Source organism: Sebastes umbrosus, chromosome 8 (genome assembly GCF_015220745.1).
Source record: "Sebastes umbrosus isolate fSebUmb1 chromosome 8, fSebUmb1.pri, whole genome shotgun sequence".
Taxonomy (NCBI): Eukaryota; Metazoa; Chordata; class Actinopteri; order Perciformes; family Sebastidae; genus Sebastes; species Sebastes umbrosus.
The window spans coordinates 19,017,888-19,045,363 of NC_051276.1; the positions used below are offsets into that span (position 1 = coordinate 19,017,888).

Below are 27,476 nucleotides of genomic sequence, written 5' to 3' on the forward strand. Positions count from 1 at the left end.
TAGTTAGTGTTTACGGAGCTATCCAAGCTGCCTTAGCGGACTTTTATCAACTTGTATAGCGTTTTATTCAAGGTTAATGATTTGCGCTCGTCACGGTGGCTTCTCTCTCTCCATGCAGCAGCCTCGTCAACTCTCTACACCAGAAGTGATACCTTACAGGTTGGCTGAGTTAACCCTTCAACTTTCATGTAAAAATGTCTAAACCAGGGGTCAGCAACCTGCGGCTCCAGAGCCACATGCGGCTCTTTAGCTCCAACCCAGTGGCTCCCTGTGGATTTATAAAAATGGAAATGAATAACTGTTTTTTGTTTATTTTTTTATCATTGTTGTAGGTCTATGGTAGGACAGTAAGAAGGGGTATTAGGGCAATATTGAGGAAAATAATAAAGTCATAATATAACGAGAAAGAGGTCAAAAGTTCATGAGAAAAAAAGTTGTAATATTACGCGAATAAAGTCCCAAGTTTATGAGAAAAAATGTGTAATATTATGAGAACAAAGTCACAAGTTTATGAGAAAAAAGTTGTAATATGAGAATAAAGTCACAAGTTTATGAGAAAAAAAGTTGTAATATTATGAGAATAAAGTCACAAGTTTATGAGAAAAAAGTTGTAATATTATGAGAATAAAGTCACAGGTTTATGAGAAAAAAGTTGTAATATTATGAGAATAAAGTCACAAGTTTATGAGAAAAAATGTGTAATATTACGCGAATAAAGTCACAAGTTTATGAGAAAAAATGTGTAATATTATGAGAATAAAGTCACAAGTTTATGAGAAAAAAGTTGTAATATGAGAATAAAGTCACAAGTTTATGAGAAAAAAAGTTGTAATATTATGAGAATAAAGACACAAGTTTATGAGAAAAAAGTTGTAATATTATGAAAATAAAGTCAAGTGTATGAGAAAAAAGTTGTAATATTATGAGAATAAAGTCACAAGTTTATGAGAAAAAAGTTGAAATATTATTAAAATAAAGTCACAAGTTTATGAGAAAAAAGTTGTAATATTATGAGAATAAAGTCACAAGTTTATGAGAAAAAAAGTTGTAATATGAGAATAAAGTCATTATTATAAAGTAGTAATTTTACAAGGTATTTTCTTTTTTTCTCGTAAAGTTATGACTTTATTCTCGTTATATTACGACTTTATTCTCGTAAAGTTATGACTTTATTCTTGTAAAAGTTATGACTTTTTTCTCATAAAATTACGACTTTTTTCTTGTAAAAATATGACTTTATTCTGGAAATCTCAGATTTTTTTTCCCTCGATGTGGCCCTAATATTCCGGCGCACATTTGCACTTTGGCCCTGATTGCATTAGACTATATACTTAGATTATAAACTGTGTTACCTTCATCACAATGCTTAAATGTTTTGCAGATCCAGACAGATTTGTTTTTTTTTATTTTGACTAAAATGGCTCTTTTGATATTAAAGGTTGCCGACCCATGGTCTGAACCAAATGGAATGGAATGCTTATAAAGGGAAAAAAATGTTTATGATCTTCTCAGATTAAAATGTCTGTATTATTTCCCTCAATGTGCATCTATCACAACTCTTCCTTTTTAACACTGACAGGTTATTCTCTGCATTCTCTTCATATAACTGAACAGGTTTCTATGTGGCGCTTTTTCCTATTCAAGTTAAATTTTATGTGCATCACTAGTTAACCTGGGTTACAATACCAGGTGATGATAATAAACAAATATCATACTACATGACAATGGTACCTGGTGGTCGGACTTGGTAGGGGTCTAGTATAGTCAACAAGTTGAGTGTTTAAAGGTAAAAAAAAAAAAAAAAAGGATAGTAATGTTGATTTTATGAACCCAAGCAAAGTTATTTAAAAGGCGATTGAATTGCTGCTCCAAGAGAGTGATGACTTAAAAAACAAAAGTACTCTTGAATTGAGTCTTGGATTTGCTTTTGTGATTACCAAACCCAACACTGACTACATACAGGCATGCAATACTGATGGCATTGAGACATCCGCCATCATCCCTCCCCATCGTCTCCTACACTCCCTGTTTGTTTTGGTGTGTGAGTAAGTGTTGGTTGTGTGTATCACGTCTTTGCCCTGCGAGACTCCTGCCAATCGATTCAAGGTGAGACCTGTCGATTAAACACCCTGAGCCGTGCTCTCTACCTAACCCAGGGTGATTCAATCCCACCTCTTACACACACACACACATCCGTACACAAACACACGCACGCATACACACCCACCTCACCTGTCATCCATCAATATCTCCATCCGGGCCTCTATTGATCCCCTCCATCCATCCTCTTCACCCCATGCAGTACAACATCAGGGCCAAGACGACGTCCGCGCAGGTTTAATTTCTGACAGATTTACAATAAAGCTCAAGTTATTATTTAACTCTTCCGGCCGCAGTGTGCTCTTTGATTTAGCACCCTGGAGAGAGGATGAGTTACAGCTGACACAGAGAATCTGCCGGGGCTGGAATGGTAGGCACCCGGTTCATAACTCAGCCGCCGAATGTGTAGTTAGTCAATCACTTGATCTGTAATCACAAATGCTGCCAGAAATTACATGAGTGATGAGCTGTAATAAAAGCACTTACTTTTCCTGCTCTGTCTCTTAAGTGTTATTGGCAGACCCCTCTCTCCCAGGAGGCCGTGGCTGTGAAACAAAATCCCGATATAAACTGCCTCATTGGTCCCTGCCTCACGCTCTCTTTCTGGTGTACTGTATGTGTGTGTGTGTGACTGTGTGTGTGTGTTAATGCAGAGTGCTCCCTCTACAGTGTAATACAAAGCTCTTTTTTGACACTCTTTCTTCCACTCTTGGATTGCCGTGCTTCAGGACAAATGATCCTCACTCCAGTAAAGACAGTCATCCGCGTCTCTATCATTTATAATCTCTAATGTCTGCAGAGGTGCGAGGAAACACAACTCACCAACAATGACAGTTTTTAAACAGACCTGGTAGTATTAATTGGTTCGTAAAATGCACCATATACATATAGGTTTAAATGTGTTGCTATGCTGTTAAAACTTTCCTTGCCTGACTCTCATCTCAGCAAAGATGTCCTGGTGAGTTATGGTACATTGCAGATATGACCTTATGTACAGGTAATCAAACATCTCACGGCCACGACGCAAACCTTTCTTCGACTGTCTGTGACACCCAGCTCCATAGCCTTTGGCAGGAGGTCATGCGTGACAGTTTTATTGATACGGACCTCTGTAATAATTACACAGCGTCTTGCATGCACTATTGATCAGGCCTATTGATAAAATCATATTTTACTGTAAAGGTCTGTTGATTTGATGCATTACAGCATAAATCTCTCCTCACAAGCAGTTGATTTGGAACTCCTACTGCCGAGTGATGGATGCTCCCGCAGATAAACACACACACACACATATACGCACACAACTATTTATATCTATTGTTTGAATGGGGTAGTAACAGACACAGGTTAAAGACAGACAGAGATGTAATGATATCTTTAGTCCATCCATATAAATATACGATCACATAGAGAAGACAAGTGGGATCTGCTATCCAGCCCAGCTCATATGATGTGATATATAAGCGAGGGTGTTTATGGAGTCACTGCTCCATCTTATCATGATTTGTATTGTCAGCAGGGACTGAATCTGCATGGTGGTAATAGATTCTGATGTGGTTCAAATGCCCCGTGGTGAATGGGAAATAGAGATGAATGTGACAGATCATACAGAACTTGTCCTGTATATAAACGGCCTTTAGAACTGTTGTTCTCACAGAGAGGGAGGGAAGGATAGATGGTGGAACAGCCAGCATGTAGGGAAATGTCATCGCTGGTATTAAAATGGTAAAAATCTGATCCTCAAAGCTGACCTCTACAGTTGCCGCAATGAAATTGATATGATTTCCAGAGGAGAAACATTCTATACTTTGGCTACCGCAGTTTTTCTGGTGCTAAAGAGGTTTTTGTCATATTGAAGTTCCATGCAAGCTGAAATACAGACTAATGGAGCACCAAACAGAAAGTGTCAGGTAATATACACTGCGCCTACGGTGTCACGCATTATCACCCTTTGATCTTACCATGGAAAAACATAGTATGTGTAATAAAGGAAAAGAGCAAATTTATTACTATTGGAGGAAAGGAAAATTGGTCTTCATGGTTCAGGGTTAAAAAGCAGCTTACTAGACCATGTTTCCGCTTTGGCCGGCAGTACAAAAGCATGTTTTCTTTTTGGACTTTTCTCTGGCTGGATTCTGAACCACTTGGGGGTAGTTTGCAAAGGCTGTGGTGCACCAGTGACAGGCTGGTTTTCACATTTAAGGAGCCAAAGGGACATGGGGAACATGTCCATGTTCAAGAGGCCTACAAAAATCTAAAAGCCGGGAAATAGAGTCAATCGCTGGCCCAGTCAAGACCCCCCCAGAGCGGCTGCTCCTGCTGAAATGCTGAACAGCCCGTCTGGTTGCAGCACAGGAATGTTGTCCTGCAGAGGACAGAGGAGGGGAAATTGATTTTAATCAGCAGTGATGTATTTTATAAGCATAAAACCTGCTCCAACCTGAACTCTTTTAAATGCCCTGGAATCCTGATGAAAGTAACAGTGTAGAGGTTTCTATTTTTGTTGCGCAAACCAAATGCATGGAAAGGAAAATAAAATAGCACAGCAGTCTCTATGAGGCCTATAAATCAAGTGGGGGAATATATAATATTTAAAAAAGCATTTTGTCACATTACAGAATTTTACAAAATCATACCATTTTCTCCTCAGTATTTCTGCAATCAACTTCTATAGTGTATGATTGATACATTATGGAATCTATCCATAGCATACTGCTGACTTTGAACATACTCACTACTTTTGTACCACAGCTGTTTGAAATGCTAATATAGAGCTTGTGAAATAGCAACAATACCGCCAGTGTGTTCCCCAGAGCTGGAAGGAGAAGGCAAAGCAAGACAAAGGCAGTTTTTAATCTGAGCAGGAAGCATACAGTGGCGATTCACTGTGACATGGTGATTGATATGAGTGAGTAGTATATTTACCGAGTCTGACGGGATAGGAGAAAGAGAGTGTTTTCTTCCCATCCGTACGCTTATCTCCCTCCATAAATCACTGCCAATGGTATGCATAAATGTGGATGAGCAAACGTCGTATTGTTCCGACTCAGGCAATTCCACTTTGACCTTTACATTTGGCATTGGTCACTGGTGCTAAATGCATGCCATGACCTTCCCTGACCTTGGGCTATTCATATTTAATAGCCATGAAGCCTGATGGTTCGTCAGATGGCATACAATATATGAACACACACACACCCCACCTAAACAGTTACTGTAGTCAAGCCTAACAGCTTTTAATGCCATATTTTGTGTAATTTTCTCTATTAAAATATCACATAAATGAAAAGAAGATATGATTGTTTTTTTTTTCCTTCTCATCAGTCTGTGTCTTTATAGCTCTGATTCCATTACCCCTTTCCAAGCGGCACACTATGATGGGCTATGTCCATCCTAACCTTTGACTCCAGCCAGTGCTTTAAAGGTTCTGCTCTTTGCCCTCTCCCATTTGACCTGTCTGAAGTATACCTTTATAATTGCCTCTGTCGCTATCAAATGCACATATGAGAGGGTGCAGGGGCAGGGGGCCAAAGTCTGTCCGGTAACCTTTTGGCCTTTTGTTCATCCATTCTACTTGGAGCAAGCACAGCAGGCTTCCTCCCCCTACCCACAATCCCATACTGTATTAGTCTGCATGTCGGAGTTATTGATGGTGCTCGGGAAATATTTTATTGGTCAGTCATGACCTTTGACTGGGGCAATGCAAACACTAACCCCCCTAAAGCTTCCTATCGACATGGATATATATATGATCAGATGGCTAATAGAAGTATAGATCTAGAGTGGCTGAAAACCTCGTCATTTGGATTTTAACACCATGAGGTCAGCATAGCTTTTTCCACTATACTTGTGTAAGATCACTAGACAAAACACATATTGAGTTTGTTATAGATTAAAGAGTACAGTCCAGACCTGCTCTATATGAAAAGTACCATGAGATAACCTCTATTAATATTTGGCGCTATATAAATAAACGTGACTCGACTATAATGTAACTTAAAAAAAATGGTCAATGATTTTCCTTTCACCATCCTCCTATCTTCTCCCTTTATTTCACATACTGTACGTCTCTTCATCAAAGGAAGTGTAGCTTGCACTAAAGCACCCACAATTAAGATAAGCCCAACCACAGCTGGACAATTACCTGCCAACTAACCTTTTCTGGAGGCACTTAAGAATGTAAGGACCCCTGAGGATAGATGTGCCCTGAGTAGAACAAGCACTTCAACAGGCCAGAGAGGGAGAGAGAGAGAGAGAGGGAGCATGTAAGGTATGAGAATACAGGGGTAGAGAGAGGGTGACAACGAGGGAGGAAAAAAATGATAGAAATAGAGAAAAAGACAGTATCATGGTGAGATTACCTAATCCTCTGTCTGAGAGCAGTATTTGAAGGACCTGGTGGTGTCGGACATGAGGGGGCTTTGTGGAGGTTTACCCAGGAGAGGCCGGCTCAACAGGGGGATCTAGTGGAACACCAGGTGACCAGTGCTCTGTCCTCAAGCGCAAACCTCAGCCCATGGCTTTGTAAACACTGTTAAATTGATTGCGGGGAGCTGATGAGATTTCCCTGCAGCCTGGGTCATTATCACATTGTGTACCAGCTCTAACTCACTCGTACTGAGCCCTCTATGGATTGTCACTCTGGTTTATGTCGTCATTTTTAATGTAAGTGACGGTGTTTTCTGTCAAAAGTTCATATATCTGTCAGGTTGCGCGTGTGATACGACTGGTGGCAGGAATTTCAAATGCGCCATGAATTTAACAGTATAAATTGAAAAACACTGACTTGTATTTAATTTCCTAATGCTCGTTGCAGTATTTTTTAGCACCAGTCTGGGTGTGACAGTCTACCCTGCTGCGCAACGGGGTGAGTTTCAGCACTGTATGATATCTGATCCCGAAAACCCTGCAGGGCAGCCACAGCAAATCAACAATGGATTAATGGATCTGGTTCTGCTCGTAAATCTCTGTGGGATTGGAAAGCGTTCGAGGACAGTCAGCCTGTAGTGGTGTGCTTAATGTTACAGGCAGTTTGGGTTTCCCATCGTTCAAAGCAGTGACAGGGTAGTAAAGATGTGGCAGCATCTTGTGTCAGCGCTAAATCAGTGAATGTCAGGAATGCTGGATTGTCAGTCTGCGGTGCTGAGAGCTGTACCAAACACTGATTCATTGTTACAGATTTGTTTATAAATAACTCTTTTCCATAGCTCTTATAACGTACAGTAGAATAACTTCATGCACCACAGCGAAGACAGAAAAAAAAGATGTGTTGTGCAGACATGCCCTAATTCAGCGATGTCAGTACAACCCTTCAACCTTAGAGTAGTGTGGTAAGGCCTTGCTATAGATCACAATGGTTAACAGTTAGCTGTTCCTGCAGGTGTATAGGGAATGGCAGTAACTGCTTCCATTACTGGAGAGAATGGCCCAACTCCCACAGCCCCCTCCAGACAGCGCTGTCATTACCCATCCATTGTGAGGCCTGAGAGGGAGCTGTAAGTACGGCAGACTTATGGCTTTGTTAGAGTGACTGGATGGTCTCCTCTGTCTCAGCACAGGATAAGGAGGGACAGTGGTATGGAAGGATAGCCAGATAGAGTTATAGAGATGGAGGATGAGGAGGAATCGAACACTCCCTGGTACACCACCACCACTCCCCGATGTGCTCGTGTGTAGAGTGCAGGCTGGAGGGTGGGGAGGGTTATTTGGTGCTATTTTTACAAGAAACGGGTTGATTTGTCTTAGGCCATTACCGTCTATTACAGCTGCGAGTCTTGGGGAAAAGGTGGGAAGCGGCAGACGCTGGCATTCTGCCTAAAGAGAAATCAATGAAACAAATTAATCCTTCGCAGGCTGCGGTGACACAGTAATCCATCATTCAGGGGGCGCTTTTACACACTGAATCAGGGAGCGAGGCAGGGAGGTGGAGGGATTGGGGGGTCGGGGGGCTGCGTTGGTGGGTGCGTGTTGGTTGAGGAGGGGTGGGGGAGAGCGAGACTGAGGCTCTGGGGGACAGGGGCAGACATCCACGCTCCGGTAACACTGGGGCAACGGTGGGTGGTGGCAGGGAATCAAGTGGCTCTGAGCCCTTCCTTTACATCCTTGAGCTGCCTGTGGACATACAGAGCAGGAGGAGGAGGAGGAAAGGGACGTAAACACAATCAGCTGAACTGCACCATGGACATGGCCACGATTACACACATACGCCTACACATATTTTTCCCTGTTGCCTGTCGCTTGCTGCCTGCTTTAACCCCACCAAGCTGATGGCTGATGGTGATGAGAGTGATAGGAGAGCTTTATTATTTATTTACACTGGACATACAGGCAGCCAACTGGTCATTAATGCGTGGACATAACTTGGGTGTGAACAAATGGAGGGAGAAAGGGGAGCCATGAGGTGAAGGGAGAAAGACAGAGGAGCACTACAGTAATGTACATATACATTGAAACCACAAATTCCACTCTTTACTTACCTTTCTAGCTGCACAACTTCACTATGTGGCGTTGCATTGTCTCAGTTCAATTGCAGATCTGTGCGCATTGTCCTAGTGATGACATAATCTTTACATCATAGATCATTATATTAATAGCCCTTGGTCTGGGAGTCCCCACCCACAGACATTCACTGCCCTCTTGCCTCGGAAGGAAAAACACAACCCACCATTTTACTATTCAAAGCAGAGAGCGTCACACATGCACCCAGATTCACCACGGTGATGCGCCAGTGCACGGCCAATTAGAGCTCAGATCTATCCGTGTGATTGAGTCATGTGATCAGCTGCCCTGTGAGGAAACAGTCCTGTCCAGGCCAAGATCCATGTGGAGCAGCTGTACCCTCCGATGAATCACATAAGAGCCGACATCAAATGGTATCACAATTCAGGCGGGAGGGAAGAGAAAAGAAAACACATACGCACACATATCGAGATTGATGTGTTTTTTATTAAGATCTTTGCTGTGTTGCATTGCCTTTTAGGAATATTACATCATTATGAAAGCAAGTTCAAGAGCATGATCCACTCAGTGTTACTGTATGAGCCGGCTTTGTTGGTCTCCAGGCTCCTTTGTGGCACTGTGGTTGCTCTGCTGACGTTCATCAATGGTGACTGTGTGTGTTTTTACAGCAGTGACTTGTAGCTAGAGCTCTGATGGAGGGTGGTGATGCTTAGGAAGCCGGGGTCATTCCATGAAAAAAAAAAAGTTAATGCAAAAACACAACAGGCAGAACCATTATTTGCCGTGTCATTGTAATAGAGGGTGCCACTTACCTTAACCAGCTTCCCGAAGAGGAATACCAATAGCCCCCCCGTGTCCCCCTAAAGACACAGGTGGTAGCATTCTGTGGAACGGCATGTTAGAAAATCAGAGAAAATAGTGGGTGGAGGAAAAAGGGAGGGGGTGAGTGAATATGCTGGAAGGAGAGCGAAGGGAGGGAGAGGCTGAGAGTGGGATGGGTGGTGCAGCAGAGAGGAAGGGTAAAGGGAGCAAGAGTGGTCAGAGAGGGAGGGAGGGAGGGTAGGGGAAGAAGTGAAAGGATGGAAAAAATGTGGGGATATTGCAGCAGAGCGGATGGTGTGAGGGAGGCAGAGTGAGAAATGTTGCCGGAAATGCTGGAGCCAGCAGTGTGTGTAAAAAACCACACTGCAACATTTCTCATCCTTGACATCACTGACAAGCTTTCCAAACACACACACACACAGTGTGCTTTCAAAGTGCAGGGTTGTAATATCCAAATCTTTAACACACTATGATCATACCCTTTGTGTTTTCTCTCCTTCTGTAAACAAGGCAGATGTTGGGGGATTTTAAATTTAACCCGTGCCGTAATTCTTAATTCGAAGGGTGTGTGTGCTTTAAGGTTCCCACAGCAAATTCAATAAAACATGTGTGTGTGTGTGTGTGTAATGAGAACTTTCTCTGCCTCTCTCTAAGTCGTGGAGGAGATACACTGAGAGGAGTGAAGGGGTGAGGAATGACGGATATGAGGAGAGGGGAGGAGGAGGACAGAAGATTGTTGTGGAATGTTTGCAGTTCTGGCCAGAACTCGACCGTCTCATTTGTCAGGGCTTGACCCCGACTGCAGGGTCAAAGGTCAAAGGGAACATCTGAGGGGGAAACTGACTCGGCTATCACACACACACACACACACACACACAGACAAGAAAACACAAACATCTGTGAGAGTGTCTCTCCTTCAGCGTGCTCACACATAATTCAAGCTCATGTGCAGTACATCTGTATATATCATCGTTAATATCCATCCGAGTCTTATTTGTTTTATTAATACTGAGTGTTATGTTGACCTCTAGTTATGAAAAGATCAGCTGCCAGTTTCCCAAAAAGCATACTTTTTCCAAAACAAATCATTGAGAAAGAATTTCCAGGATGCTTGGATTTGACTTGATAAACACACTCCAGTAACGTACTTAGTGAAAAAAAAACAAAGCTGAACTGAGCTATATAATTCAGAAAGGACGCCTCTTAAAATGTATTCTGAGAGTGACTATTAATTCACAGTTTATGTTATATTTACGCACATATATGATTACATCCAATAAGTCTGTCAGTGCAGGGCTGTCATGTCAAGTGATACCAACGCTCATACTAAGCAGTGGCATCACCATCACCGTCCTATAATCAAACATCACTCGCCATAAATTACATCTCATCCCAGTGTCAGTCCTTGCACCACACCGACACGTCCCGCTGTGTCTCTGAACGCCTGGCAGCCACGCCGCTCTCTGCCTGCGAGGAGACACAACACAAACTCAGTTACAAAAGGGCAAGGTTAGCTCCACCGAATCACTCAGACTCTCTGCTTCAAGTTTCACATTAAAGTGAGGATAAAGCAGGCAGTGACAGTGTGGGTGGCCTGATATAATCACTGGACACCTGTGAGTCACATGACATTAAGACAGAAGCCACACCTTGTACACTGAATATGGTTGAATGAGTTGGTTGAATTAATATTTCTGAAAAATGAAAAAAAGATTTGCATACACTTACTACTGTGCTGCATCTGTGGCTGTTCTCTGGTCGCTCTCTTCTGCACCCCCTGTTAGGAGACAAATTGTTCATTTTTGTGCTTTAAAATGCCTCTTTTTCTGCTCTAAAAAAGACACAGGTAGGCAGCACAGCGGCTTATATTCATGGCTTCTGAGACGGATCTTAAATCTTACACCTTTGTCATTCTTTGGCCGGAGACATCAAACAGGTGCTATGAATAATTTATCTTAAGAGTTTCACATTGATAAGGTCACAATCTGCCAGGTCTGGACACTAAACACAGGCCACCTTCACTTCACTGTCTTTTTTACACACATGTGCCCACACATGCAAACACCAGACACCCACCTTTCAAATGAAAATACACAAAATGTCAAGAGGGTTTAGTCCAAGTGTGCGGGTGTGGGCGTGAGAGACAGGTGGGGGGTATCTTTTGGTTTAAATATTATTTTTTAATAGTGTTTTCAATTAGAAATGTGTCATATATTAAAACACACAATTGCTGTATAATTTAGCATTATAATAAATAATATTTCACAGTTGTTTAGGAGAGTTGAAATTAAAGTAAAACTTTGATTGCAGCTTCCCATATAGGAATACATATAGGAATATAGCTTCTATATACATTATATTAATTTATGGCACAAAATAAAAGGTTTCCAAATGTAAATAAATAAATATGTGTTTGACTCAAACTGCCTCTGAGAGTTTATGGGGGAATTATTTTCTGTTTTCTCTGTACTGATGTAAACGAGACTGCACACCAGTGTGCTCAGTCATTCTCAGCTCCAGCATGCTGATGGTTCAGCTACACTACATTTCTAATTAAGACCCTGCTGTGTGTTGGTTTTTTGGGGTGGGGGAAAAATTGAGAGGAGAAAAAAAATAATGCAGTGCTGATGTGTCATTTACTGTAGTTACAAACCAAAAGTTAAACAAACAAACAAATTAAACCAAAATTGACCCAGTGTCAGTAATCATTGCAAGGCAAAGCAGTGTAAACACCAATCTGTCACCAAAAGGGAACTCATTTGTTATATCCTTGCTCATCTTTGCTCAGTTTCATATTGTGTTTGATGGGAATTTACTCACCTTAAATATTTATAGGTTAACTCTTTTTAGATGGATCCACTACACCACAGAGACAGGACACTTTTTTTATATATATATATATATCCCCCTTTTGAAAGCACACAGGGAATCACTCCTCTACTGTGGTGACCCCCTCCTCCTCCTCCTCTTCCTCTCTCCTCCTCCTCCTCCTCTCTCCCCTAATAATCGCAATACTTCTTTAAAAAATTGTTTTGCACTCTTCTGTGTCGGAGGCTAATCTCGCTCTTTTGTCGCTGAGCTATATTTCTACTGTGTGTTGTCGGATAATGTGAGGATGGGATGAAAGGTAATCTGCGTGCAGAATTCCTAAAGCTCCCTTATCCTTGTTGAATTTCTCAAGAATTCCACCTTTGCCCTCCGGTTTCCCTGAAATAAATTACTTTAAGGGTGAGATGCCTTCACGCAACCCCCGTTTTTTTTTTTTTTTGTTACCTCCTTTAAAACGCAGTCAAACAGGTATTATGTCGTCTTACTTTAATTCACTTTATTCCTTTAGGCTGCGTCGCTCCCTGGATATTACGCATGCACTTTGGGGAATATACGAATAAATGATTTTCCCAAACTTGCATTAAAAATAGAAACCATGATCATTTATGACTACAATGCTGCATGAAGTTGTAATATATAAACAGGTCGTGTTTAAACCTATAACCACCGGCCACTGATAATAAGGCATTTTCTCTCCTGTCAGTTCATTTTCTGTTCTGCTTAGTTTACTGTGTGTGTTTCGGTTTAGCTGCTGATTGATATATACGCTTCTCTTCACAAGGAGCACACACACGCTGCTGGAAATCTGTTTCCCTTCATCTAGCTTCTGGTACTTAAAGTTTGGTTTTTTGGTGTACTACAAAATTACAGTGTTTGCACTGTGGAACCACGAGGGTTTGGGTGCTAATGGATTTATAATCTCCGTCTCTGGGACCATCCAAAGTAATTAGCACATGGGCTCTAAAGAAATGATGGTTAGTGTGCAATAAAGCCATTGCCCATAGCTTAAACTGACAGTCCCTCTAACTTAACTCCAACCTCAAGCCTAATTGAAGAAAGTCATTGCAGTTATTGTCCTCAATTATAGTCTGGGATGCAAAAAAAAAAACCCTGGAAAGAGATTTTCATTCATCACGTCTAAAAAACTGAGGGATCTCAAATCTCTGGAGATGCAAGGCCATATTCAAAATAATGAGGAAATAGACAATAATATCTACATAGGAGGATTCACACTGTGGGGTAATGCAATTTTATCTTTTTAGGGCAAAAAAGATAACTTTAAAAAAATACCATTATGATGAAATACCATAGAAATTAGCAGGGTAATTGTAATATAAATGTCTGTTTGCATCTGTCGGTTTTAAACTGATGTGTAAACTTTTTTGTTTTGGGGGAGACACTTTTTCAAATTTCCAGTAAGAATTAATAGCCAAAGCTATTTTTGTGAACTCTTGTTGCCTGTTAAATGCGTCGGTTTTAAATGTCTCTAGCCTATAGGCTCGGCGATATTTCTCACTATTTCTCACGAATGGCCTTTCCATTAAGAGCGATTAGATTATGTCTATTGAAAGTTGCTGATCCATAGAAAAAAAGCCAGCGGATAAAAGGCGATTTCAAGTGACCTTCTCGTCCCTTTCACACCAATCTGAGCCCCCAGAATAATTTGGGGATCAGATTTGGACAAAAAGACCCCCCCCCCCCCCCTTCCACACACACACACACACACACACACACACCCCCCCCCCCCCCCCCCCCCCCCCCCCCCCCTTTTCAACACACAACCACTCAAAGCAACAAGACCTCCAATTCAAACATAAGAATGACTTTGAATTTTTTTTTTAATTAGGATTTGCAAAAATATGACAGTGTTAGTGTTTGTTTTGTGTTCAGCGCAGTGCGCACGTTGAAAATCTGCTTTTTTCACCTCCTTTTCACCCCCACAAGTGCCATTTTATACGCATAGGCTTTTAAATGTGTTGAGAAAAGTTACACTATAACTTCACTGTAGCATCTGGGTTGTCACTTGTAAAAAAAAACATCAAAATAACTGTTGTTCCAAACAGGTCAAAGGCATGAATGTCATTTTATATTTGACCATTTTAGGTAATAAAATACAAAAAAAAAAAAGAAATTCGTCCATGCATAAACCAGTATGCCACTGCAGGGTCACTGCTTTTATGTAGAAAGAAAATAATCCAGAAATCAATTTGCAAAATAAATTATACTCAAACATATTGAAAGATATAAGGAACTAAACTTATGTATTGTCTTAATTTATTGTCCATGTGACATCTATGCTGTGAGATAGTGTGTACATCTACATTAATGTCATATGTAAAACACAGCTCATAGGCCGGATAATGTATAAAACAATATAAAATATTCTACAAATTACTATCCACACTGAATAACAGGTGTGCATTGTGTGTTTACTCACTAAATCTTAAGTCACTTCACTATTAATGGAAATAACTTTAGTGACAAGCATTACACATGAAGCACAGTCCAACAAGTGTAAAAAGTTATTATGGAGGTTTAGAGCTGCATGCATCTTATTCCCACACATGCTCGATATGACTATTAATCATTATTCAAGCAGCCAGGATCCTCAACATGGAGATGTGTAACGATGCTCGAGGTGTCCATCGCTTTATTCGTTTTGGTTGTTTTTAATCATCTTAATTTTGCAGGCAGACTTTGAAGTCGTATAGGGATCAGCATCAGCTATAGATGTGGCCCTCTAAACCCATACATTGTCTTTGTGGCTGTATGATGTGGTTGTATCCCTCATGTGCTTATGCACAATCAATAATAAACAGACCCTCGACCATTTCTAAATCCCTACATCCGTGTGCATCGTTTTAAACGCTCTGAAACGCGTCCTTATAGTCATGTGTGGTTTTATTGGGGGGCCTTGCACTTATGACCTCAGTGTTTTCCCAACTGATTGTGCTGTTTGTTGGTTTCAGCTGTACTGAAGCTGCATTGTGTGCGCTTTTTTACAACGTCCATACTGTATCTGTGCAAAAAAGAGCATCAGTTATTGATCATCACAGATTTGGAAAAAAACGGTTATGTGCTCTCTATCCTTATAATAAATGTTTAACCATTACGGTCCTTTGACAAAACTATCATACAAGGATAAATTTAAAATCTGTGGATTATTCAATTTGGATTAAAATAGAAAAAAAGTCAGATAGAATTTAAATATTCCAACATCACTAATTATCTGTTGCAAAGCATTAGATTACAGTAAGACGGGCTGCTAATGCGCAAATGCATCCATTACCTGAAAAGACATGTTTAATAATGATGTGATTATGTAATTCTTTTACATGTTTTTCAATAATTTAACAGATTATGCATATTTTGCTGCCAAAATAAGAAAATACTTTGATATTGGGAAATGAAAAATAAATGTTACTTGGCTTCACGTGAAATGATTAATTAGCATGAACTTTATGCACCCATGAGAGGATTAAGTTCAATGTTATTATGTAAGGTTATTTCACAAAAGCTGACTGACTGTTTAGTTTGTCCTGGAATAAAGTGGCATACATTTGCTACACATCATTTATTTTATATCAGTTTCCATTACAATCCCCTTTACATCAATAATGCTGCTTTGATAAATCACATTGTATGTCATCTTAACATTTCCTCTCTGCAGTCTTTTCTTACACACACATCATTCTTACCGGTGCATGCGATTTTTTTACGCATAACTATAATATTTGCATCTGGCAAGTATTGTGGCTAAAACTGCGTAAAAGATGGGCACCGACGTGTCTCCTTGATCAGCCTTTTAATCCGGTGACACTATCGCTGAGACAAAACAGCCTGCTATCGATCTTTTCATTATGTGTTCAAACAACAAATAGCCTTGCAGGTGAGGTGAACAGAAAAAAAAAAACGCTCCCATGTCCAAGCGGTTCCACAAACCAGCCTGTTAAACTACTATCTGGTGTACAAATCAGTGAGGACAGCTGGGAAAACGTGGGGGACGAGTCTCATAATCGGTTGATAACGTGGAGAAAAGATGCGATTGTGCACTAGTTAAAAAAGTTCTGGCACTATATGGTCTGAAGTTAACGCTCATGTGGCGTGACACAGAGATTTTAGCCTCTTGCATTCATGCGTAAAGGAGGAGAAGAAGTGAGAAATAAATGTTGTACTTGCCTTATCGGTGGCTGCTTTTATCCAGGTGGAAAGCTGCTGCTCCTCCACTGGTAACCGCCGTCGCTGGTGCTTCTTCTTTTAATGTCCTGCTGTCCACTTTCTCCTTTTTCTCTCGCCGTTTTCCCAGCTTTTCTATTAGAGCCCCTCTATAACCTGCTCCCATTCGCTGCTCCTCTCACTCTCACTCTCCTCTCCTCTTCTCTTCTCTTCTCCTGCAGCGGAGCTCCAATCTGTGAAGTTAAATCTTAATGATACACTTACAGAAAAAAAAATCTTTGTCCGATTTAATCTTATTGGTTTCACCTTTTACAAAGAGCTGGAGATATGTGTTCCAGTGGAGTGTCCGAGACATGGACGTGGAGAGAGAGCTCTCTCTTGTTGAATACTTAAAAAACAACCCATCCCTCCTATGCGTTTCCAAAAGGGGGCACTTGCATATTTACGCTCCGATATATCTGCTAATATCTTTTATGTGGTTAAACATCTGTATGCAACAAGTTTAGTTTATTTGTATTATATAAGAATTTGATGTATTATGAATGGTTATTCTTTTCCAAACATGGTGTATTACCATGTTTTGGAGATGTTTTACGCACACCGTTTTTGACTTAATATTCCATCTAAATCACATGCAATCAAATTGCTTGGGCACTTTTGGGACTATTGTTATTTAGTTATAATATAATATACATTTATTTAGTGTTCTTTAAAAGTTTTTATTTCCTATACAACTTTAACATCAAAAGATTTATACTTTTGAGAAAGTCAAAAAAAGACGAGCTGAAACGGTGCGTAATATTAGGGCTGATTTTTTTTTTTAAATAAACTTTTAAGTTTTAAAAATTCATGTTTGATGACTTGTGCATGCATTAATATGAGGCTGTAATTGTACAACGTACGCTAGATGGCAGCGCGATCCAGACATTTTTGAGTTGGAGAGGCAGTAAGCCTGCAGAAAACCCTGATACAAAAAAAGCCGGAATCCCCCATGCAAATTCCCAGCAACTTCAACATGATTTTGAATTACTGTCATTATTAAGACATAATGTGACACCAGCTCAGTGATTGTGGAGACTATAGGACCTCGGTAATTATTGAATATTGCTTATTGCTCCGTCTAATTTTAGAGAATAACGGCGGCTGGCTCTGCATCCCCGTATATGTATAACACACCGTGTTTTATGCATCATAAAATCCTCCCTTTATAAGCTCGTTTTAACTAAATTGTAAGTTTTAATCAGCGAGACTGTGCAGATTACACACGAGGATGTACCGCAATGCGCATGCCAAAGACAAAAACAACGTGCGAACATGTAAATCCGCTTCAAAACAATAATGACATCCGTTCATTTTATAATAAAGATACGAGTCCGGAGACAAACCATTTTGAAACTTTGGGGAAATTTCTCAACCAGAGTCCCTCTGTTTCGCCTCTGCGCACAGTTTTTTGGGGTTTTATTTGTCGTGCGTAAAAGCTTTGTCCATGCACCCTTTTGCCTTTACCCCGCTTTTTCTGCTTATTCTATTCAGGGGTTTCTTCCTCTTTTTTGGTGACAATAGACGGCCCATACTAATCAGGTTTCAAAGTAAATAGCAGCAATGTAAATTGTGCCTGTCAGAGCCCCCCAGCACCCTCCATCCAGCAGCCCTAGATTGCAACACTGCAAAAAATATCCATCCCCTAGACATCAGCCAGCTCAGTGTTGAGTCTGGAAACCTTGGATTTACCAAAAACAGGAATCTTCCATCGCAGCGTGATGATTCCACTTGTTTCCCAAAGCCAAATCGACCCATCACTTATAAATGTTATCACATCGATTGTTAATTTCTAAAGGGAATATCTCCCTATAGCACATTCCCTCTTTATTTCACCATATTGACTACTAAATATTCTACAAAGGACTGCAATTGGAAACAATTCTATAAACTGCACTTGTGATTTTTTTTATTCTACTGTGTGTTTCAGAAAAAAAATATCAAGATTTTGAACACGAGACCCAGTCAGACTTCTCGAGATGGACATTTTTTGCAGTGAATGAACGGAGGGGGACTCTAACCAATGGAGAGAAAGAGAGGGCTTGGCTATAACCTTAGCCTCCCATTTTCCTCTCTCTCCCTATCTCCCCCCTCTCCTCCTCTCCTCCTCTCCTCCTCCTCTATGCAGGGCTCTGGCCAGTCAGTCGCCTTTGATTATCAGTCTCCAGCAGCCCCTCTCTTGGCTCCTTGACATGAGCACCATATAAGGCGCAGCGATCTCCATAGAAACGTGTCAGTTTCAATAGTAGTGTCAAAGTTCACTATATACAGACATTCGCGCAGATCCCCCGTTTCGGAAACATTGCTCTGCTGGTCCTCCCGTTTAAAGCGCATTCATTTTTTGGGTCTCTCCTTCTTCTTGCATATTCTATTAGTTGTTGCTGTTGGTTCTTCTTTTTTTTTATCTTTTTCCTCTCTCTTCGGTATCTCTCCATTCCCTCCCTGCTGGAGAGAGGTGGTGAAACTATACATGGGCACTTCTTCTTCTTCATTCGGCGGCGACGCGGTTTCCTTTCGCTGCTGCTCAATGGGCGAAGAGATGATGAGGCTTATTTAAAAGAATATAGATGTAAAAAAATCCGGCTCTTCAGTGTTTTTTTTTTCCTCTCCCGACGAAGACGGGAGTGTTTGAGGAGGCAAAGGGGAAGAAAAAGAGAAAGGAATTTATTCTCCTGCAGCACACTTTGGATCGCGTGTCTTTCCAGGCAAAAAGGTTTTTTTTTTACTCGCTCCTGCGTCCATGTGAATCGCTCCTTCCTTTCCTTTCCTTTGTGGCTATTTTATATCAAAACTGCAATTTGGTAACGACTGGACTCTGGTTCTCCTTCAAGATTAGGGATTCCTGAATGGCTGTCTGCAATTTACCTTGGAACTGGCCTCCCGATACTTGCATATCCTGATCGGGTGTCTATTCAATTGAATGTATTGATCGCGTTTTACTCTCCTTCTTATTTCTACCCCATATGAGATTGCGTGCTCCGATTTGACTTTGCACTCTTTTTTTTTGGTGAGATCTCGTGTTTTTTTTTCCTCTTCCTTCCATATACTCCTTCTACAAAAACACCGGCGATCATTTCGCTTTATAGCACTTTCAGGGGCCGAGATATGGCAATGGTAGTTAGCGTCTGGAGAGATCCGCAGGAAGACGTGGCCGGAGGACCTCCGAGCGGCCCCAACCCAGCAGCGCAGCCGGCGAGGGAGCAGCAGCAGACGGCGTCGGCGGCTCCGCACACCCCGCAGACACCCAGCCAGCCGGGACCCCCGTCCACACCGGGGACCGCTGGGGAGAAGGGGAGTCAAAATAGTGGACAGCAGCATATTGAATGTGTGGTTTGCGGAGACAAATCGAGCGGCAAACACTATGGCCAGTTCACCTGCGAGGGATGCAAAAGTTTCTTCAAGAGGAGTGTACGCAGGAACTTAACATACTCGTGTCGTGCCAATAGGAACTGTCCCATTGACCAGCACCACCGAAATCAGTGCCAATACTGCCGGCTGAAGAAATGTTTAAAAGTGGGAATGCGGCGGGAAGGTGAATATATTTTATAAGCCATGCATACTCATGATTATACGCATCCTAGTATAGTAGCAGACGAAACAGGGGCTGCCATGTTGCATTAAGGTCATATGGCTGGGCATATACTGCAGTATGCATCCATGTTTTTAGGGATGTTTGCATGAATGGTTAGTCTTGACTATGTAAGAGAAAGAGAGGTAAAAAGGCCAGTGCAGCAGCAGCAGCAGCAGCAAATGCTTGTGAATGCAGGTCGCCTTGAACAAAGCAGCTCGTATAGCTGACCCTTTTATTTTGTTTTTCTTGCAGAAATTATACTATTATACAAGCAAATGCATTCAGTCCAACAGGCCTTTTTTACGCATAGGATTTAGAGCAGAAGAGGGTTGTGTTTATGTATGTGTGTGTGTGTGTATGTATGTCTGTCTGTCTGTGTATGTATGTGTGTGTGTGTGTGTGTGTGTGTGTACAAAGCTAATAGTCCCTTCTATAAGTCTGTGCAGAATTTTTAATTGTACAGAAGGGTTTGTAATGTGTGTGAATGTAAAATGAGCATAAAACAAACCCACGTCTCCCTCTAGCTCCTTATGCTGACTAGACAGCCTCAGACACACTGAATAACGCCGCTGAAGTTGTTCATGGCTCATTGTTTTTGCCTGCTGCATTACAGGGCCGTGTAACTTTCCTCTCCGTGTCAAGTGTTTTATTCCAATTCATGCAAACACCCCTTATTTAAAATCGACTATTTGCAGTATAAACTATAAGCCCCATGCATAATGCAACCATGAGTTACATTAATATTTTATTTTTTTAATAATATTAATCAATAGCTGAATTCCTTTTATTCCCAGCTGACCTTATGATGTGGGCAAAATGTGTAAATGTGATTGCATTAAACTGTAATTATCAATCATATTTGTAATATGTTTGGCCACAATGAGTAATTTATTAATATAAACAAAAGCCCACGTAAAAATGTAGTGGTAAAGTAATATGAGTAGGAGGCTGGCTGTGTGCAAAATGCAATTACGCACTGGAAATACTCCCAATAATAGTAAAATTTGCTAAATGTTCCTTTTGTATATAGCAGAAAATGTGTTTGTGTGCTGTATAAAAGTGTCATTTTGCATACAGCACCATGTAGTGTAAATACAAACAAGGTTACAGCACATCTGTTTAGATGTTTATCGATATAATAATTTGCTCATACACTATAGTCAATATGTTTTTTGGAAAAAAGAAAGCGTGCTGGATTTTAGATTTCAGTGCCTTTTATTTTTACTGCAGGAGAACACACACTTAGCCTTGGTTTTACTACTCATGAACAATGTTTATCAGTCATGGATGCACATTTCCTCTTTTTTCTCTTTCTTTTTGTTAGCGGTTCAGCGAGGACGAATGCCTCCAACTCAGCCCAACCCAGGCCAGTACGCGCTGACGAACGGAGACCCTCTGAACGGCCACTGCTATCTGTCCGGATACATCTCGTTACTGCTGCGGGCAGAGCCTTATCCGACGTCCCGGTACGGCAGCCAGTGCATGCAGCCCAACAATATCATGGGCATCGAGAACATCTGCGAGCTGGCGGCTCGTTTGCTCTTCAGCGCCGTGGAGTGGGCGAGAAACATCCCTTTCTTTCCCGACCTGCAGATCACCGACCAGGTGTCCCTTCTCAGGCTGACGTGGAGCGAGTTGTTTGTGCTTAACGCGGCCCAGTGCTCCATGCCTCTGCATGTGGCTCCTCTGCTGGCCGCGGCGGGCCTCCACGCCTCTCCGATGTCCGCGGACCGCGTCGTGGCTTTCATGGATCACATCCGGATCTTCCAGGAGCAAGTGGAGAAGCTTAAGACCCTGCACGTAGACTCGGCAGAGTACAGCTGCCTCAAGGCCATCGTGCTTTTCACATCAGGTGGGTGTCCGACATGTCACACACACATCAGGAACATAATCAGATGAGGCCTGTAGGTGCAGTTAAGGGCGCACAATGTGGCATTAGGAATATGGCTGTCAAAGCATATAGGGCTGGTCACAAATCTGACTTTTTACGAGATGTTTGTGTTGCCGAAGGAATAGCTATTTTGTCAACAGCTTGCTACATATCCACTTACATGCATTCCCATGTCAGTTGTAGCCGCAGCATAAGACGTGTAAACAAATCCAGATTGAGAGAGAGCGCATCAAGTGTAACACTCACTTCAATGCGCCTTTAAATGCGGGTATAATTGACAATCTCACATATATGTAAATATTTTATAATTGTTGAGTTTGAACTTTTTTTGTTGAGCACGTCAGAAGCCGAGAGCGACTTTGTAGCTTTCGCGTCCATACATTTTTTGGAACAGGTGTCAAATAATCGTGCGTAAAAGATGGAATAGTCTATCACTGGATGATATATGACAGCTGATGCATTTATGAGTTGTTGGGTGCATGCTTTTATCCTTGTTTTGCGTGCACAAACACATGTCTTGTGTAGGGGGGCAGGAAATAATCCTTAGCAGACTGAGATCAAAAAAAGATGATGGAAGTTGACTCATATGTCAGTGCATCGCTCCTGTATAGGACTCAGAGCAGGCAGCAGCACTGCTTGTATAGATTGTTTGTAGATTAATCTTAGCTGACCTATTAATTTCCCAAGTTATGGAGGAGAGTTTCTCTTGTCGCACACAAGCTTTGAAAAGTCATCAGCTGCAAACGTATAACCTACATTGTTGATAGCCTAATTGATGGCTGACTGGGGCAAGGTCCTAAAAGGTCCCCCATTTACTCTCGGTGCGTAATTTAGATGCTATTTTGGAGTTGCTTGTGTACGCTTGTGGTGCCATTAGGTTTGTTACGTCAAGGGAGTCTGGCGGTGATTGGGAGGAAAAAGGAAAGTCTAACAGGCCCCCAAACTACTTCAGAACTTACCTCAAAAGTTTTGACCTCATTGTCTCATTTTTGGCCCATTGCAAAATTATGTAACATAGTTGTACATATCCTATAATTGGACATGTTCGTGATAAAATATTCAGTTTTACTCTAGCTTTCAGATTTGGAGTTATATGGAAATAATTCCCACTTTCAATATCCATAGAAAGCGTCATTACTCCATTTTATATTGAGTGGTTACACTTGTCCTCGAGCATATTTCAATAATTTTTTATTATTTACTTAAAGTCACAGGGATGTACAGCTGTATATATACATTATCTTTACTGTTATTATATTATAGCATATTTATTATATTTTATTATAGCATATTTTATTCATGATAATTTATCCAACAACATATTAAAATGTCAATAGTGTTTAAAGTAATAATAAACTCTATATAATCAGGATTTAAATTATCTGAAACTCTTGAGTGCTCACCAAACTTGTAAATATGAACTATAGGAATAGATTTTATTCTACTAAACCACCATCAACATAAAAAAAAATCCTTTTTGGCGAATATGACATTATCATGTAGGTTTTCCTTCAGTTAGAGAACTTTCTATTTTTCTACATTTTTAGTTTCACGAGCCATAATAACTACTTTTGCTTTTTGGGGGTTTGGCAACTATAATTTAATTTGACACACCAATTTTTTGAACGTATACTGAGAGTTAAATATATGTTTTAACTCAAATAAATACGTGCTTTGCCTTTAGTTACCGTCCTTAAGTAATGTGACATCCTGTTAGATTCGCTTTACCGTGTGCACTGACACATTTGGCCATATTTTCCTATTGCACGGCGTTCCAGTAATTCACCCCAGATTACCCAGAGAGAGAAAACTTCATACACGCATTAACATCCTCCATGTTTTCTAGCAAGATCATTTAGTTGGGTTGATGGGCTACATACAACTAGTGTTGGCTATAATAACGAGTCGTTGTGGCACTTTGCCAAGACCAGCGTGGATTGTTTGCCTTTAATAACACCAGGACTTGTCAGTATTTGATGCATAAATAATGGTGGCCATGGCTACACTAGTTTCACCAGGTCAGGCTCATCAATGTCTCACATTAAGTCCTCATATCCAAGCTGCAGTATGTTGCCTTTTTGCTAAAGAAATTTCACGAATCTGGAAGCTATCTTGCTCGCAAGTCTCAGTGTATTGAGGTGGTTGGAGGGGTGCAGGGTTGCAAGCAGGCCTTAATGGAGAACTATGGGTGGTGTCTTTGACCAGCTTTCTCTTGACGCATACATCCAAATACAGCCTTTTCCCTATATTTCACAGCACTGCAACATGCAAGTACGATAGGCTATTTTTGCAGAAATGTCCAAATGTAATTCATTTCATTGATTGCTGTAGATTTTAAAAAGGGACACTCAGCGTTAATCCAGAGGGGATTTGCATACATACATGGGGCTTTGACCAGGCCGGACTAAGGTCACAGTAAATCACCCCGAGATCTCAGCGTTTTGCCCCCACGGGTTCATAAGGTTATTGTGTCTGGACCATAGTGAGTTATAGCACCGAGGAATCACGGATAGGCTTTAAAAGAAGCCCTGTGTCCGGTGTTTTAATGTATTAGTGCTTGAAAGCTGTCTTTCCTTGTGTAGTTTTCTACAAAAGCGCACAATCTTTTTGAGGACTCCATGTGGGACCATATATGCCAGCGGTTATGCTGCTTGCGTTTACAGCACTTTAAAGAACACGCATGTTTGAGTTGTGTGAAAAAAAAAATCTCTTTATTATAACATCGTACGACACTAACAAGCCTTATATGCTTTTTGTCTGACACTGAAGCGTGGCTGCACTGGGCTGCACCAGTGTGCACCAAAACACACGTTGCGCATGCAGGCTCAGTTTTCTGACATTTTAAGTCGCTTCTAAGCGTGACTATTGACTTCACCTCGTCTAATAACTGTGATTGCTTCCAGCGGCCCTGTCCTATAGGCTCCCATCGAAAAAACAGGCCAAGAGTGGTCTATGGAGAGACGCGCGGCGAAATGACTTAACAGCTTACTGCAGAGTAATTAGGTCACATTACATCCAGTGTAATTTCAGATTCATCAGTGCCGTTTATGTTTCCTTATACTTGAATCCCCAGAGTCCAGACATCAAGAGCATCGGCCTTCAGGCCTATATACCCTCTATACCTTTCGCCTTTTGCCCCTGCATCAGTTCCTCCCTTATACACACTATAACAACCCTGTTTCCATGATATTTAAACTCTATATTCTCGCTGATTGTTGTTGTGAGAGTATAGGCAGAGAGAGACATCTTCCACTGAATTGTGCATCCTCTATACTCCTCCAGCAGCAAAGCAAAGCCTCCTTGTTTATTCTGTATGACAGTCCCACTCGCTCAGTGTGATGTAGCATGTTTGGAGCACTGTGTTTGTTCATTCCACTTTGTCAATAATACGTAAAAGGCTGATGTTGAATGATAACCAGAGTGCTTCTGCAAGGACGTAAATTGGGGCATGGCATGCAAGGTGTGTGCACTTGCCACAGCTAAGCCACACATGAGGCTAAAAGTGACCTTTTGTGTTCCTATTTTGTGCAGAAGCGAAATAGTCAGTATGTGTAATTTGAGTTCTATATATTTAATAATGGAAAAAAAGTATTATGTGTATTTACCACTGTTTTCTTTGAAAACTTGGTGTACTGGTGTGCTTTAATAATATAATATTTGAATACTATATTTTTAGACAACAGTTATTGTTTCACATAACAGTACAATAATATATCACAATCAGGGACTTTTTTCCACACACAGTGTTTTACCTTTTTTTTTTTTTTGGAGACGTGATTGAAGCTGACCACAGTGTTTTTTGGTGTGTGTTTCTCTCAGACGCTTGCGGCCTGTCGGATGCTGCTCACATCGAGAGCCTACAGGAGAAGTCCCAGTGCGCCCTGGAGGAGTACGTGAGGAGCCAGTACCCGAACCAGCCCAGCCGCTTTGGGAAGCTCCTGCTGCGGCTGCCCTCTCTGCGCACCGTCTCGTCGTCGGTAATCGAGCAGCTGTTCTTCGTCCGCTTGGTAGGTAAAACTCCTATTGAAACCCTCATCAGGGATATGCTATTATCCGGGAGCAGCTTCAACTGGCCTTACATGTCCATCCAATGATCCTAATATGAAAGTGGGAGAAAAAGAGAGGAAAAAAAGGACCAAAATTCAGCAACCCCCTCACCCCATCCTCCTTCTCCTCCTCCTCCTCCTCCAAGAAGACTATATATAGGACCTTTTCTGAGAAAAACTTGGAAGACATTACTTTTTTTCTGTCTTCTGGGACTGAGATGGAATACATTATGTACAGAAAAATATTGGAACTTGGACTTTACACCTGTGTAAATCCACCCCTCATCGTCAAGAACAATACTCTTCATTTTGTAAAATACTAGTCTTTATTTTCCTTTTTTTGTAAAAAAAATACAAATAAAATGAAAAACATCATATGCGCAGTAAGAAAAAAAGAATCAAGACTTAGCGGGAAAAATAATGTTTCCAAGCAATTATAAGAAATGTCCTGTGTCTATGTACCTCTCTGTTTTGTATTTTTTCTGGTTCTAAACCAGGGTTTCTGTGATTCTATACTAATAATTTTTTGATATAACCTTTTGCTTCTTATAATGAGTGCGATATATGTTGTCGAAGCTATGTTCTCCAAGAATTAAAAATTGAAGTGAGAATTTAAAAACAAGAAAAATAAAGAAATTTAGACAAATAAGAAACAGTCTAATCGCTATGACAATATCACCACTGATGGTTGAACTTTTTTTTCCCACAATTGATAACGATGGACCTGCAACAGCAGCATACTGACCTCCAGGACATTTTTACTTGAGAGGACGTCTGGGGTGCGCGTGGAGTCGATCATCAGTCAAAGAGGAGAGACATGAAAAATCAAAAGCACTTTTAATATATCATTTCAAAATACATTTTGTTTGTTTCTCGTCTTGAAAAAATTTTCATTGTTTCTTGAATTTTATTGGTTGTTGCCTTCAATTTGCTTACTCCATGATGCAGCTTTTTGCAGAAGGGTCGGTTGATGAAGTTGTGTGATGGTGACTGTACTATTAAAAAAAGAAATAGGCAACAATGTCTCATTCTCAAGCATTTTCCTGGACGCAAAATATCAAGATTCTCGGTCTTATTTTATATCATCTATAGGGGGAATCTGTTTTAATCTGTGCGCTCATGGTTCCTATATGAAAAGCGCAAGTGCAGCTCACTGCATTTGCCTCTATTACACCTGAAAACGAGGTGATACACGGGATTAAGTATTGTAATTACACAATACCTTACATTATAACAGCCCCACTGACATAACTGGCTAACACAAAGGAGGAGAGGCTATATACGTGAGGAACCACAGCAGCAGTGAGCTCTCATGCCAGCCTGCGAGCGCATTAATGTTTAATATTTTTCCCAGACAGCAAAGGAAAAGCCTGCGCACCACACAGACAGACAGAGCCACCTCTATCCTACCTCATGTGGCTTAATCAAGGTGATTCTTCACAAACCAAACAATATTCCCCCTCTCTCTCTATCTCTATCTCTCTCTCTCTCTTCTTAAAAAACTCCATGCCTTGATAGTGCATGCCTCGATATTGATGTGGGC

At 41.0% G+C, this 27,476-nt stretch overlaps 1 protein-coding gene and 1 long non-coding RNA gene across 3 annotated transcripts; one reads left to right on the top strand and one right to left on the bottom strand.

Moving 5' to 3' along the window:
• Positions 1–9,025: 9,025 nt before the first annotated feature.
• Positions 9,026–11,160, bottom strand: LOC119493513. The gene is made up of 2 exons (XR_005207977.1): positions 11,110–11,160; positions 9,026–10,848 (listed from the first exon to the last, which is right to left on the bottom strand). It is a non-coding gene; the product is annotated as an uncharacterized LOC119493513 (long non-coding RNA).
• A 7,418-nt stretch (positions 11,161–18,578) lies between these two features.
• On the top strand, positions 18,579–26,954 carry nr2f1a (nuclear receptor subfamily 2, group F, member 1a). Of its 2 annotated transcripts, none has more exons than XM_037776658.1 (3): positions 18,579–19,957; positions 21,321–21,848; positions 25,707–26,954. In XM_037776658.1, exons 1-3 carry the CDS (start codon positions 19,531–19,533, stop codon positions 25,979–25,981), a joined length of 1,230 nt encoding a protein of 409 aa, XP_037632586.1. In that variant the 5' UTR covers positions 18,579–19,530; the 3' UTR covers positions 25,982–26,954. The 2 variants fall into 2 exon arrangements, with proteins under 2 accessions (XP_037632586.1, XP_037632587.1); XM_037776659.1 differs by having other exon boundaries at positions 21,324–21,848.
• The last annotated feature ends 522 nt before the right edge of the window (positions 26,955–27,476 follow it).